Source organism: Phaseolus vulgaris, chromosome 10 (genome assembly GCF_051622355.1).
Source record: "Phaseolus vulgaris cultivar YP4 chromosome 10, ASM5162235v1, whole genome shotgun sequence".
In the NCBI taxonomy this organism is placed as follows: domain Eukaryota; kingdom Viridiplantae; phylum Streptophyta; class Magnoliopsida; order Fabales; family Fabaceae; genus Phaseolus; species Phaseolus vulgaris.
This window is the reverse complement of record NC_143507.1, coordinates 41,764,990-41,778,711: the sequence shown is the minus strand read 5'-3', so window position 1 is coordinate 41,778,711 and position 13,722 is coordinate 41,764,990. Positions and strand designations below refer to the sequence as shown.

General features: G+C 30.7%; 1 protein-coding gene across 1 annotated transcript; it reads left to right on the top strand.

The window, feature by feature from the left end:
• The first annotated feature begins 4,931 nt into the window (after nt 1–4,931).
• LOC137818144 (ubiquitin-conjugating enzyme E2 34) lies at nt 4,932–9,156 on the top strand. Its single transcript, XM_068621396.2, has 10 exons — nt 4,932–5,187; nt 6,375–6,520; nt 6,841–6,895; nt 7,292–7,330; nt 7,452–7,515; nt 7,610–7,671; nt 7,767–7,806; nt 7,980–8,007; nt 8,421–8,512; nt 8,624–9,156. The coding sequence occupies exons 2-10, from the start codon at nt 6,464–6,466 to the stop codon at nt 8,898–8,900; spliced, it is 714 nt and encodes a 237-aa protein (XP_068477497.2). The 5' UTR covers nt 4,932–5,187; nt 6,375–6,463; the 3' UTR covers nt 8,901–9,156.
• The last annotated feature ends 4,566 nt before the right edge of the window (nt 9,157–13,722 follow it).

Below are 13,722 nucleotides of genomic sequence, written 5' to 3'. Positions count from 1 at the left end.
TTAGCAAAATTTCACTTTCTACACTGATAGAATTTTCAGAAAAAAATCAAATCTCAGTACTAATATTCAATATCTTTGTCATCTTTTCAACTTGCTTCAGCAACCCTCATAATTTAACTTCTGAATATGTTCTTTGCTATAAATTTAGCAAATAAACAATCAATAAATTGTTTACTAAAATAACTTGTTTTAGTTTTCCTTTGGGGCTTCTGTTCATCCATGAATTGCATAGGGCAGAGAGAAAACAGAAAAGGAACAGATTTAAGTATATCAGTATGTCATATAAGTGAAGAAGCTTGACTAACAAAATTGTAAAGTAGTAAGCAAACACATGATGATTGGCAATTGATGAGAGACAGTTTTATCTGTAAATTTATCAGAACAATGAAAAACTAAAACTAAAAGTAAGAGAGTGCTAGTTCTGATACTGTTATTGCAGTGCATGCAACTGTATGAGTTACTTGTTTTGGGTTGGATTTGAATTGCTTGGGGGAATTGCTCTGAAGCATGACTCCACCTGCTTTGGAAGATCTCTTCTATGACCCCTCAAATCTTTCAGAGCTTGATGAGAAGGTGACCTTACTCTGAGTGGCAAAGAGGTAACCTCAGCAGTGGCATCTGATGTTGACAGCAGCAACAGTGTGAAAGCAAGAGGTGCCAGTGGCAAGGACCAGCCCTTCATTGTGGCTGAGAGTCTTCAAATCAATGAGGTTCAATTCAAGTGAATCAGTGTTCATCTATGCTTCTTCCTGGTACAGTTTGGAAATGAAATGGTAAAAATCTGAAATTTGGGATTTGATGCCATGGAATCACGTGCTGTTACTGATGTGTGTTGTACTGTGTAGCCTTGGGATTTGGTGAAAAACAGAAAAAAGGAGACAGAAAGTTCAGAGAGGTCATGTGATCAGCCACATGGTGACAAGTGTGTTTTGCATAACTATTTAGTGCATCTTCGGTTCCCCTGTCACAAAGAAAATCAATTTTTCACTTATAAAGACTTGTGTGGTGGTTCCTTCACAATGAAACTATAATTGGTTTTCTTCGGATCCAACTAAACATTATATTTAAAAAACTTTCACTTATCTGAAGTTATTTAAATTATTTGTTTGGACTGAGGGATGCATCCAAGGGAATTGAGAATAAAAGATAAGACTGTTTAAATTTAAAATAAAAATGTAAAAAGTGAAGAATTTTTTTATTGAAATTATGTAAAAGATATGATGGTTGTAATTAATAATTTTTTTAATTAATAAATTGTAAGATTATAATTATTTATTGTGATTAAAAGTAATTTAAAATAAAATTTGATTATTTATTTTCTAAAATGGTATGTGAACTTAATTGAAAAAATATATGAATTATATGGCATTGTGAGTATATGTAAAATTGTTGAAAATAAATTTTGATAAAATTAAATCAAATTGAAATATAAATAATTGTAAAATATTTAAGAGAAATTGTAAATTTGTAAAATTTAATAAAGTAAATCAAAATTGACATAAAAATTAATCACCTGTTTAATATTAAACATAGAACCGGATAATACAACATGTTTGTTAGGTATTACTTGAGGTTTTGTTTGGATTGGAGAAGAGATGTATGAGGATATGAAGAAGTGAATGTAATAATTCGAGAAAAAAGTATGAGGAAAATATAAAGAAATTGAGTGTGTTTAGATTAAGGTATCTTAGAGCAAATTTGTGAGCAAAGTTTATTTAAATCTGTGAGTAATGTGATAGTTATGAGAGTTTTTATTTTTTTTTAAAGATGTAAAATATAAGATTATAAATTTATTTTTATCTTTAAAAAATAGAATAATTAAATAGTAGGTATTTTTGTGTAGATTTGGATGAATTAAAATTATGTAAGTTATTTCCGATAATTAATTTTGAAAAAAAATACGAGTTACTTGACGAAAAATAATTTACATGTAAAATTATAGATATATGTAGAAATTATAAATTATTACATAGAAATAAATAATTAAAATATTCATAAATTTGAAATTATAATTAGAAAAGAATTTTATATTAAATTTAAATGGTATTATTATATTTATAATAATTATTATTATATTATATAATTTGTTTATTATAAATAACTAAATATTTTTGTTTTAATTTTTTTTATGTTATTATCAATTTTATTAATTATTATTATTTCATTTTATTAAAATATTTATGTTAGTTAAATTTATATAATAATTAATATATGTAAAAAGGGTCAAATTGAAAAGCTAACTTTTCCTGACCTTCTTTTGATTTTCAGGAACCAATGATATTTATTATTTACATATATATAATTTCCTTCTTATTGTGTTCATCTGTGATTCACCCTCCCATGTTAATAAACATTGTTGACTTTAATGATTGTTGACTTTAACGATATCAAATATGTTGTAATTAAGTAAATTTTAATATATTATTATTAAAAAAATTATAGAAAATAAAAAATTAATCTAAATGTAAATATGTAATTTACATTTGTTATCTTCCATATTGTCTAATTAAATTAATTGTACAGTTTTAAAAAATTGTTATACATTTTTTAATTTAAAAAAGTTGTACTAATAATATATATAAATTTGTTAAGTTTCATAATAACTAGTTAAATAGTTATGCTAGGATATTTATTAATTAAAGATATAAGAGAATGTATATATTGAGAATTTATGAAACTTGAAGTGATATTTGTTCATATAATAATTTATTATGTGATGGAGATCAATTTAATATTGTATATTTCTACCTTTTAAATCTATATATTAACCTAATTTCTCTTTCACTCTAATCAAATCCAAACACGTCATCTAAATAGACATGTAATCAATTTCACAAATAAGTTCAAAGAATGCTTACTTAGTGATGATAAAAAAAGATGTAGGAAGACCAAAAAACGATTATGACAAGATATCCTAGGTCAAAATGACTAGGTTAATATGAAAGCAAGAAGCTCAATAAAGCAAATACCTATAACATATCACACACATGTACGATGAACCTACTTTGATTTAGACGAGTCTCCAAACTCAACTCAGATAAACTATTATGATTATGGATCCAAATTTCCTTCGGAAGGTGATGTACATGATAAGATTCAACCAAAACTTCAGGCAACAGCTAAAGCAAATCGTGGATGTTCACACCTGGTTCCTTCCTTGCTGGAGCATGCTTGACACACGCTCTGTGAGAAAACATGACTTCCATCAAAAGGTGCAAGAGATGTTGTTGGCTGCTGCAATTATTGATATGGCATTTAAGTACACAATGAAGCTTGCATCAGAAGCACACTTCAGCTTTTCTTTCAGGTTTAGTTTTTCTAAGAAAGTAATAGTAGCTTTTGCACTGTTTGCCACCCAATTTGTTTCATTTAGGCAGACAAAAAGATGCAAGACTCAAAAGTTTCTTATCTTTTTTGCCTAATCATCACCATGAAAATTGAAAATAAAAAAGATCCAATAAAGGAAACACCAGATTTAGACTTTGTTCAGTGTACTGTGGTGAAGGAAGGAGAGGAGATGATTTGCATGGATGTAAAATTGTTTGCTTTGGTTGATTTCTATGAAAATGCATGGAAAGCTTGTGGTCTCAGAGCCAAATTCTCACTCTCAAACTCTCATATTTGGCTGAAAAGTCACTCTAATTTGTGAGCCTTTTCCATCTTTGAACACCACTCATATACCATCTCCTCTGAAAAGGAAAATTCAGAACTTCATTTGGCTTAAGTTAGCATTGGAGTGACTTCAAATTTGAACCCCCAAGTGGAACTTCTCTTCCCCTGCCATTCTTCTCAGTGTGAGACTGCTAGAACTTTCATTTTTCTTTGTTTTTAATAGATTATGATACATAAGTTCATACTTTTCTGCACTTTCTCCATGTTATTCAGATTAAAACTCTTGTTTTTACAAAAGGGTAACTCAAGAACCAGTAAAAATCTGTTGGTTGTTCATAGTTGGATCATATTCTAGAACCTCTTAAGAAATTCGCTATGCCATTGATGTATATGAGTCGTGTAGTACTTATAAACCATCAACGTGTAGGTGTTAACAGTTGGTCGTTATTAGATATATCATCAATGCATTGTCACAGTCACGTAATGCAGAAATAATGGACCATCCTTCATACATAGCCTTCTACAATTTTGTATTTATAATATACTTTTTATGATGATTTCATTCACCACATATTGTGACAAGTAGCAAAGGTTTGTTTATATCTATGCATTTTACCTTCACAAAAGAAAAGAACATTTGCGAGGTGAATTGCTGTTTCTGTTCTATTAGAAGATGGTTGAAACTTGAAATACACCTATTTAATGGCTCACGTGATGTGGTAAATTCTATCACTGTCTTTCTTTGTTATTTCTCACTTTTTTTTTTCTGCAAGAAGTTGCAAGAGTTGGTGTGGAGAATAGGAATTAGGTAGAAATAACAAATCCTTTATTAAAGTAGAGATTTCATTAAACAAATAAACTAAAATATATATAATTTGTTACTAACGTAAAGTGGTTGAAAATTAGTCTGTTATTGACCTAGTCGAGATACCTAATTAAAGGGTCATTAATTTAATCATTTAAATGTTAACATATATAAAATTGATAATATTATAAAAATTATAGCTAAAATAAAAAAAAATTCAAAGTAATTTTAAATTTGGTCTGAATGTTATTAATTAAGTAATTTTTCTGATTTTGATGATATATTTTTCATGCATCGTAATTGGGATTCTATTTCGGAAGAACGCGATCTTAGCCGTTCACGGTCCACTAAAAAAAATGTAACAGTAAAGAGATATCTGAGCCAGAGTCAAATTCTGGTACCACAAATCCTACGGCTAAGAAAATTCCATGAATGGACGGGACATGAAAGTACGGAAACACCCTCGGGTGTGAAAGCGACGTGGGAAGGGTAAAGAGGGATAAAATTGTGAATTAGAGAGGAAGGTTCAGTCTGAAAAATGTGATGGAGAAAGTGTTGTATAACACTCGATCCAGCGGAGCAATAATATAACTATGGAAACGCAGCTTCACGTCCTCTCTCTCTAGACTCTGCTCTAAACGCCGTCGTTTCGGAACTCTGTTCCCTTCGCTTCTCTGTCTTCGTAACCGAAAGGGGGAAAAATAATTAAACGCCGATTTCGTAACCAATTCTTCTGCGTCGAATTGGGACAACTAGAGATTGGATCTCAGGTCAATTTCCTCCCCCACCTCTTTCTCTCGACGCCGACTTACACGAATTAATCAATTCCGGTTTTCGTTTGTTTAATTTGCAGATTTCAATTTCTCGTGTATTCTTTTTATCGATTTATTTTTTTATTTTTTTTTTCATTTTGGGATTTGATCGGGGTTTGATCTTTATCATTTGATTGTGTTGGTTTTATTTATGGATGTATTCTTGATCTTAGAATTCGTGGTGGAAACAATGGGAAGTGCATCGCCCGGAGAATCAATTTATGGTTGTGTGGGTAGAATTAGTTCAGTGACATGGCGTTGAAGTTGTGGAATCGGAGTGGCGTAATATTTAAAGGAGGAATTCTAGGGAGATGCTGTAATTTAGGGTAGGACTTTTTCTGACAGTGATTGGGAGCAGAAATTGTTTGTTTAGCGTGTGCAGGGTTTGTACAATTAGAATTTGCCAATATATAGGTATATCTTGAGAAATAAAGAAATTTTGGTTGCTGTTGTTTGTTGGTTATTAGTGTAATTTACAGGAGCGGTCTGCTTTTAAGAACATATTCATGGGAATTTGGTGATAGTGTAATTCTAAAAGCATTCCTTAAAATTCTCGGGCTAGTGTAGGGGAGTATGTGTTGCTGTGTGTGAATTCAATAGATGCTGTTTTATGTTTCTGAAGGGACAGCCTATAGGCTTGTGAATTGTGATAATTCAAACCTTTTAAGGCTCTTGTATGGTTTTTGTAGAGAGAGAAATATATTTTTGTTCTGGCTCTTATGCGGCATATCTTCCTCCCCTTGTTCTTGCTCTTAGTGGATCTTTAGAGAGAGAAAGTTAGTCATATGACGAAACAGTTTACAAATTAGCGGGCCAATAGTGATGTGTTGAATTCTGTTTAAAAGAGAATTCAATGATTGGCTAGTTTTGTTCAAATTCCACTCCCGGCATCAAATAATAGTTTGATCCTTGAAATTAAATGATGACAGTTTGCAGTGTTTGTGTGTTTCAGTTTGTGCATTTGTGTATGTCAGTACACACGCATGAATGTGCGTCTCCATCCCCATTTTATTTACATAGAATATACTTCTTTTTGTTTTGTGGCGTTTTTTTTTTTTTAATTTTCATTTCTATTTTACAGTGGATTCTTATTGTGTCTTTCTCTATTATATATTCAATTTATTAATATTTATTTTCTTGATCAGTTTTTTCTGGAAACAAAAATTGCATTTGAGCATAAAATAACAGAGCATAGCGTAGGGCCTTGTTCTTGATACCGTGCTTAATTTGTTGGATGGCGGAGAAATCATGCATCAAGCGCCTTCAGAAGGAATATAGAGCTCTTTGTAAAGTACGTGTAGCATCTTTTGTCATTTAAAATTGTGCTTCACTATTTTATTTTGGGTTCAAAGTGTGTATGCTTATTACCTATTCTGTTGCTCGATCCATGTAGTTATTCTTGTCTGTTATGTCACTTCTTCTCCTTCTGTCTCATATTTTTTTTGGCATGATTAGTTAGTCTAAAATGCATAATTTACTATGGTGGATTGTTTGGGTCAGTTTCAATCATTGACATGGAATTTCCTTTTTATTGCAATAAAAAGATAAATAAATTATAGTATTTAAAAATATGTCAAGTGGATAATGCTTAACTTTAAATTGTATATGCAGGAGCCAGTTTCTCATGTTGTGGCTCGTCCTTCACCGAGTGATATTCTTGAGTGGCGTAAGTTTGTTTCACACGCTGCTACATTTCTTATATTAATTTATATTGAGCTTTAATGTTTAGAAAGAAGAAAATAAATGTTGAACCTTTAAGATATGACATCATATATATGTGTTTGGACCTTTGGATAGTTTGGCTACAAGTACTTATAGAAAAAAAGAAGAAGAAAGAAATGAAGTTTCCTCTATGATCTAAAAATAACTTGTGCATAAGATAAATTTAGCTTTTTTCAGAATCTAGATTTTGTTCATGAGAGAAATTTATTTCATTTTTTCTTATTTATTCTTCTTTTAAGTGCTTATTTCCATGCTAATGTCAGCAATTTTATTTTAAGTTGTTTGTTATGAAATGGTTGATACTTGATACTGACCTTATTGTATGCTAATGTATCATCAGATTATGTGTTGGAGGGAAGTGAAGGAACACCTTTTGCAGGTTTGGTTTGATCATTGCATATTGACCATTTCATTATGTGTTTTGTCATTCCGAAATATCCCAATTTAAGTAATCATATCTTCATTTATATAGTATTTATGTTTTTTTGGTCCATTTTTAGGTGGATATTACTATGGAAAAATCAAGTTTCCTCCTGAATATCCATATAAACCTCCTGGAATCAGGTGATCCTTCTTGCCGTAGCATGCTTGTTCATTCTATTTTTCATCTATCTATTTCATTTTAATTTTGACCAAGTTACAACTTTCTCTAATGTAGCATGACTACACCTAATGGACGGTTCATGACACAAAAAAAGATCTGTTTGTCTATGAGCGACTGTAAGTTCTTTTATCTGTTAGATCCCAAAACAAATAATATTACGAGTAACCCATATTACAATTTTATACTTACGTGGTATTTGTTGCGTATGCAGTTCATCCTGAAAGTTGGAATCCCATGTGGTCTGTATCAAGGTCAGAAAGCTCTAGTTATGAAGTTCTAGTTTTGTTTTCTTTTTCATTTTTCCGTTGACTTTTGAAAATGTTTATATATTCTTTTTCATGCAGAATTGATATATCTGTGAATAACAGTAGATGTTGATTTTTAATTATAGTTTTATACTGATGTTTTCAATTTACGAATGCAGCATATTAACAGGACTTCTTTCGTTCATGGTATGTTGTAGTTTCCTTATTGTAATTGAACTTTAGGTTTCTTCCATTTCATGTGGCTGCTTTTTGCTCTGAAGGCATTTCTCTCTTTTTATTGCTGATTTTCTGGGTTTTTTTATGTGGATGGTGGACTGGTGGGTGGGGCTAGAGTTAAACCTGTGACCTTCAACATTGCCATGGACTTATTCTACCACTGACACAAAACTCAAGAGTCCAACAATATCACTCTTTTTTTTGTATATATTGTAGCAAAAAAAAAAGCTAACTCAATTTTCCAATTTTACAAGTGCTAGGTGATCATAGCTAATAAAGTTCATTAGTAGACTCCTATGGTTAATCTGTGCAGTTGATACTTCACCATGTATGCAGTCTCCAGTCAAGAGCTTTTCGATATCTGACAGACTTCTGTTTTGCAGATGGACAACAGTCCAACCACTGGCAGCGTAAACACAACCACAGCTGAGAAGCAACGTCTAGCTAAATCTTCCCTTTCTTTCAACTCTAAGAAGTAAGTATTTTGCACCAGCTACTCAGATGGAACTCAAGATAGAAGTGAGCAATGTCTCTGTAATTTGTGTTTCACAACTGATTCCTGGTGTTTTGATAATTTTCCACGCAGCGCAACATTCAGGAAGATGTTCCCTGAGTATGTGGAGAAGTACAACCAGCAACAACTTTCTGAACAGGCTGCTGAGCGGGTCTCATCAGAGGCTTCTCCTGACAAGAGTTCAAAGTCAGTTTTGGAGAACAAATTAGAATCCTCAGGAGAAGACGTGAGAAGAGTAGATGGTTTGAAGGATATGAGGAAAAACAGAAAACCATTTCCAACATGGATGATGTTATTACTCTTCTCCATCTTTGGGGTTGTAATGGCGTTACCTCTGCTTCAGCTGTGATGATAGGTAAAAAAATCTTTATAGGAGGTAAAAGGGTCCACAAAGTGTTCTCCTGGAACTGGTTCTATATGTTCTGCTTAGGTTGTTCTGTCTAACAGAATTTGTATAGGGAAATGATGGACATGGAGGCTGCGTTTACTATGGGCTGATTTTACTCCTTTGTGTCTATTTTGCCAGCTTCTTGGTGCTGAATGTTAAGAAGTTACATGTTTGCTACTTGTGATTTTCTTCTAAATGTTTTGAGGTTTGTCCCTAAGTCTTTCTCACACTGCACATGCTGCTTGGCTACGTTATGCTTTTTAGAATGCCAAAATTATATCCGATTAAACCATTGACGTATCTAACAAAAACAAAAAGATACGTACAAACGTAATTTGCAGTAAAACTTTGATCCGATTAATGGCAATCTGCATATAAGAATGAAAAGTTAAAGATGAATGTGCCTACTTTTTGTGAAGAAATATGGAATATTAGCATTTTTATTTCTCATTTCTGATTTTGGCCAATTTTAGTAAACAATTTTTCTTCTAAAAGAAATTGGAATAAATTACATTTTTTAAAAAAAATTTGCCACAATAAATTTTAGCATTGGGTTTTATTTCTAATGGTCACGACTTATTTTTATATTTAAACAAGTTTTTGCAAAATGTTGTGGACATAATTTATTTTAATTTCTCAAAGCATACTATTTAAGAAAAAGGTTTAGTTAAAAAGTTGAAAACGAACAACTATAAAATATCATTTTATTTATTAATAATACTACTTTTTAATTATTCGTCATTATAATTATTAAAATAAAAAAGCAAAAGAAATAAAAAATAGTTTATAATCATTGAATGTGCAAAAAAATGGTAGCCCTAATTACAAGTTTTGGTTCTCTTCTCTTGAGATCTTTGCGTGAAAAAAATTGGTAGGTTTTTTTCTTCGGTTTTAACGTTTTCTCCTCTATTCTACCTATGAAATTACCTTCCTTTCTTCCTTCATTATTTACTCATGTCCTTCTTCTTCCTTTTCCCAATCAATCAATCCCTACATCTTTTAAAAGATGTATACAAATTAAAAGTCGTTTTTCAAATTGTCAACAAAGTATTCTTTATATTCCATAACTCTTCCCATATTTGTTAGTTTAAGACAATATATACACCTAAAAAAATTATAATTATATTAACTTTTTATAAGAATCCACTAAGAGAGATTATTATCACTATAACACATGTGACACCATTAAACAATAAACCAAAAATTAATTCTCAATTCTTCAATCAATATTAATCACGAAAAATATTATGTACAAAAGAAAAAAAAAATAATGAAATATGCTTATCTTTTTTTTTTGTCTTGGACGCGTAGATATTCTTAGTCAAATCGTTTCTATCATTTACCACCATTGTCAACCACTTCCCTTGTTCATCTTCACTTTTATCCCATCAAACACCTTTTTAGTTTTCTATTTTCATATTCAAAATATGAGAAGTCGTAGTTTTCTTCTAGAACCACGAAACCAACCAATAAGTGTTGTTTTTCAATTATAAAGTAGAAAGTACAAATGCAATGTCTGAATTTACTTTCATGTTTTGCATTACTTTGTTATTGGTTGTTTACTATCACCTGCAGAATTTTCTTTTTATTTTATTCACTAATCCTTTTCTTCTATATTATGTTATTGACTATTCTTCCTAAAGATACTGAATCTACTTAAGTGCTCTTTATTGTCCAAGACAGCTCTGTCAAATTTCTTCTTCGTAAACAAACCAATCTTGGAGACTCAAGTTTTCGTATCCCTTTCGCTGGATACCTAGTACTCTCCAAATCAAAGTGAAGATGGTTGTGAGAAAATCAAATAGGAAGATATTGTATGCAGAGGGGGCAGAAGATTTTGCCGACTTCCTTTCTAGTATTCTCTCACTTTACCTTTGGGAGGAGTAATGCGATTGTTGAAAACATATTCTTTTATGGGGAGTGTTGATAATTTATATATGTTTTCAACAATCGCATTACTCCTCCCAAAGGTAAAGTGAAAATACTAAAACGGAAGTCGACAAAATCTTTTGACCCCTCAGCAAACAATATCTTTCTATTTGATTTTTCTCACAACTATCTTCACTTTGATTTGGAAAGTACTAGGGTATCCAACAATGGAATAGGAAAACTTGAGTTCTCCAGGATTGGTTTGTTTACGAAGAAGAAATTTGACAGAGTTGTCTTGGACAATAAAGAGCACTTAAGTAGATCCAGTATCTGTAGAAAGAATAGTCAATAACATAATATAGGAGAAAACATTAGTAAATGAGTTAAAAAGAATTTTTTTGCAGGTGATAGTAAACAACCAATAACAAAGTAATGCAAAACATGAAAAATAACTTGCCTCTTGATATGATTAACATTGTTACTAATATGATTAATATTGTCATTATTAACACTAGCAGGAACATAGGCGCTTTCGCACTTGTGTATCCACATTTTTTATTTTTATCATTACAACATATGTGACACCATTAAGAAATAAACCAAAAAGTCATCCTCAATTCTTCAATCAATAGTAATCATGAAAAATATTATATACAAAAGAAAAAAAATAATGAAATATGTTTATCTTTTCTTTGTCTTGGACCTGCAAAGATACTTAGTCAAATCGTTTCTATCCTTTGCCACCACCGTCAACCACTTCCCTTGTCCATCTTCACTTTTATCCCATCAAACACCTTTTTAGTTTTCTATTTTCATATTCAAAATATGAGTAGTCGTAGTTTTCTTTTATAACCACGAAACCAACCAATAAGTGTTGTTTTTCAATTATAAAGTAGAAAGTGCAAATGCAATGTCTGAATTTACATTCCTGTTTTGCATTACTTTGTTATTGGTTGTTTACTATCACCTGCAAAATTTTCTTTTTAATTTATTCACTAATTCTTTTCTTCTATATTATGTTATTGACTATTCTTTCTAAAGATACTGAATCTACTTAAGTTCTCTGTATTGTTCAAGACAACTCTGTCAAATTTCTTCTTCGTAAACAAACCAATCTTGGAGACTCAAGTTTTCATATTCCATTCGTTGGATACCCTAGTACTCTCCAAATCAAAGTGAAGATAGTTGTGAGAAAAATCAAATAGAAAGATATTGTTTGCTGAGGGGTCAAAAGATTTTGTCGACTTCCTTTTTAGTATTCTCACTTTACCTTTGGGAGGAGTAGTGCGTTAGCAAACAATATCTTTCTATTTGATTTTTCTCACAACTATCTTCACTTTGATTTGGAGAGTACTAGGGTATCCAACGAATGGAATACGAAAACTTGAGTCCTCCAGGATTGGTTTGTTTACAAAGAAGAAATTTGACAGAGTTGTCTTGGACAGTAAAGAGCACTTAAGTAGATCCAGTATCTGTAGAAAGAATTGTCAATAACATAGTATAAGAGAAAAGGATTAGTGAATGAGTTAAAAAAGAAAATTTTGCATAGTAAACAGCCAATAACAAAGTAATACAAAACAGGAAATAAAAATAACATGTGTCTTGATATGATTAACATTGTTACTAATATGATTAATATTATTATTAATATGATTAATATTGTCATTATTAACACTAGCGGGAATATAGGCACTTTCGCGTCTGTGTATCCACATTTTTTATTTTTATCATTACAACATATTTGACACCATTAAGCAATAAACTAAAAAATCATCCTCAATTCTTCAATCAACAGTAATCATGAAAAATATTATATACAAAAGAAGAAAAAATAATGAAATATGCTTATCTTTTCTTTGTCTTGGACCCATAGAGAGACTTAGTCAAATCGTTCTTATCCTTTACCACCATCGTCAACTACTTCCCTTTCATATCCTCCATCATCGCCACCCACTTATTCTTAACCTTTCCAATGAAATCCAAAAATGAACCATTTTTTTTCCTATTCACAAACAAAACTACCAACCTTTCCCTACACTCTCCAGTGGATGTAGAAGCGCATGCAACTTTTTTTCGCCTCTTGTTGAGTCCTTCTTATTCCTCTAATCACATGCGCCAATCACAATTTCATAAGAAAAATGTCAAATTAATGTTTTACAAATTGAAACACACATAAAGAAAATTACTGATTGTTGTGATAGTGTCCCCAACTCCTTTTCTTAAGTCCTTCCCCTCCATCTAGTCACAAACTTCAATTACAATTTCATAAGACAAAGGTCAAATTAGGATTCCATAAAGATTAATAAAAACATAGAAAGAGAAAGAGAAGTGAGAATGATAATATGCTTTTACATGAAAGAGAAAAAAAAATGGGAAGTGGGGTATAGAAAAGAAAGTGGGAAGTAGGGTGTCAATAGATATTAAAGACTGGTTCTTAAATCAATTTGAAAACTATTCTTACATACATTTTTCCTAAAATATTTCAAATAAAAATTTTGTTTCCAATTTTTTACTTAATATATTTTAAAATTTCAAAAATTTAAATTTTTGAAAATTTTAAAAATTTGAATTTTTTTTTTAAATTTCTTGAAAATTGAATTTTTCAAAATTTAAAGTGTTTCGAAAAGGCTTTAGGGTTTGAAAATTTAAAAATTTAAATTTTTTGAAAAATTTAAAATTTAAAAAAAGAAAGAAAATGATGCAATGCTCATAATAATGAAATAAAATCAAATATTGATATAAGAATAAAATAGGAAAAAAATTGAGAGAAGTTAAAGAGGGGAATCCCTTTATATATAGGTATAAATATTAACACTAGCATGAACAAAGGCACGAGCTTGCGTATCTACATTTTTTTATTTTTTTCATTATAACATATGTGACACCATTAAGCAATAAACCAAAAATTCATCTT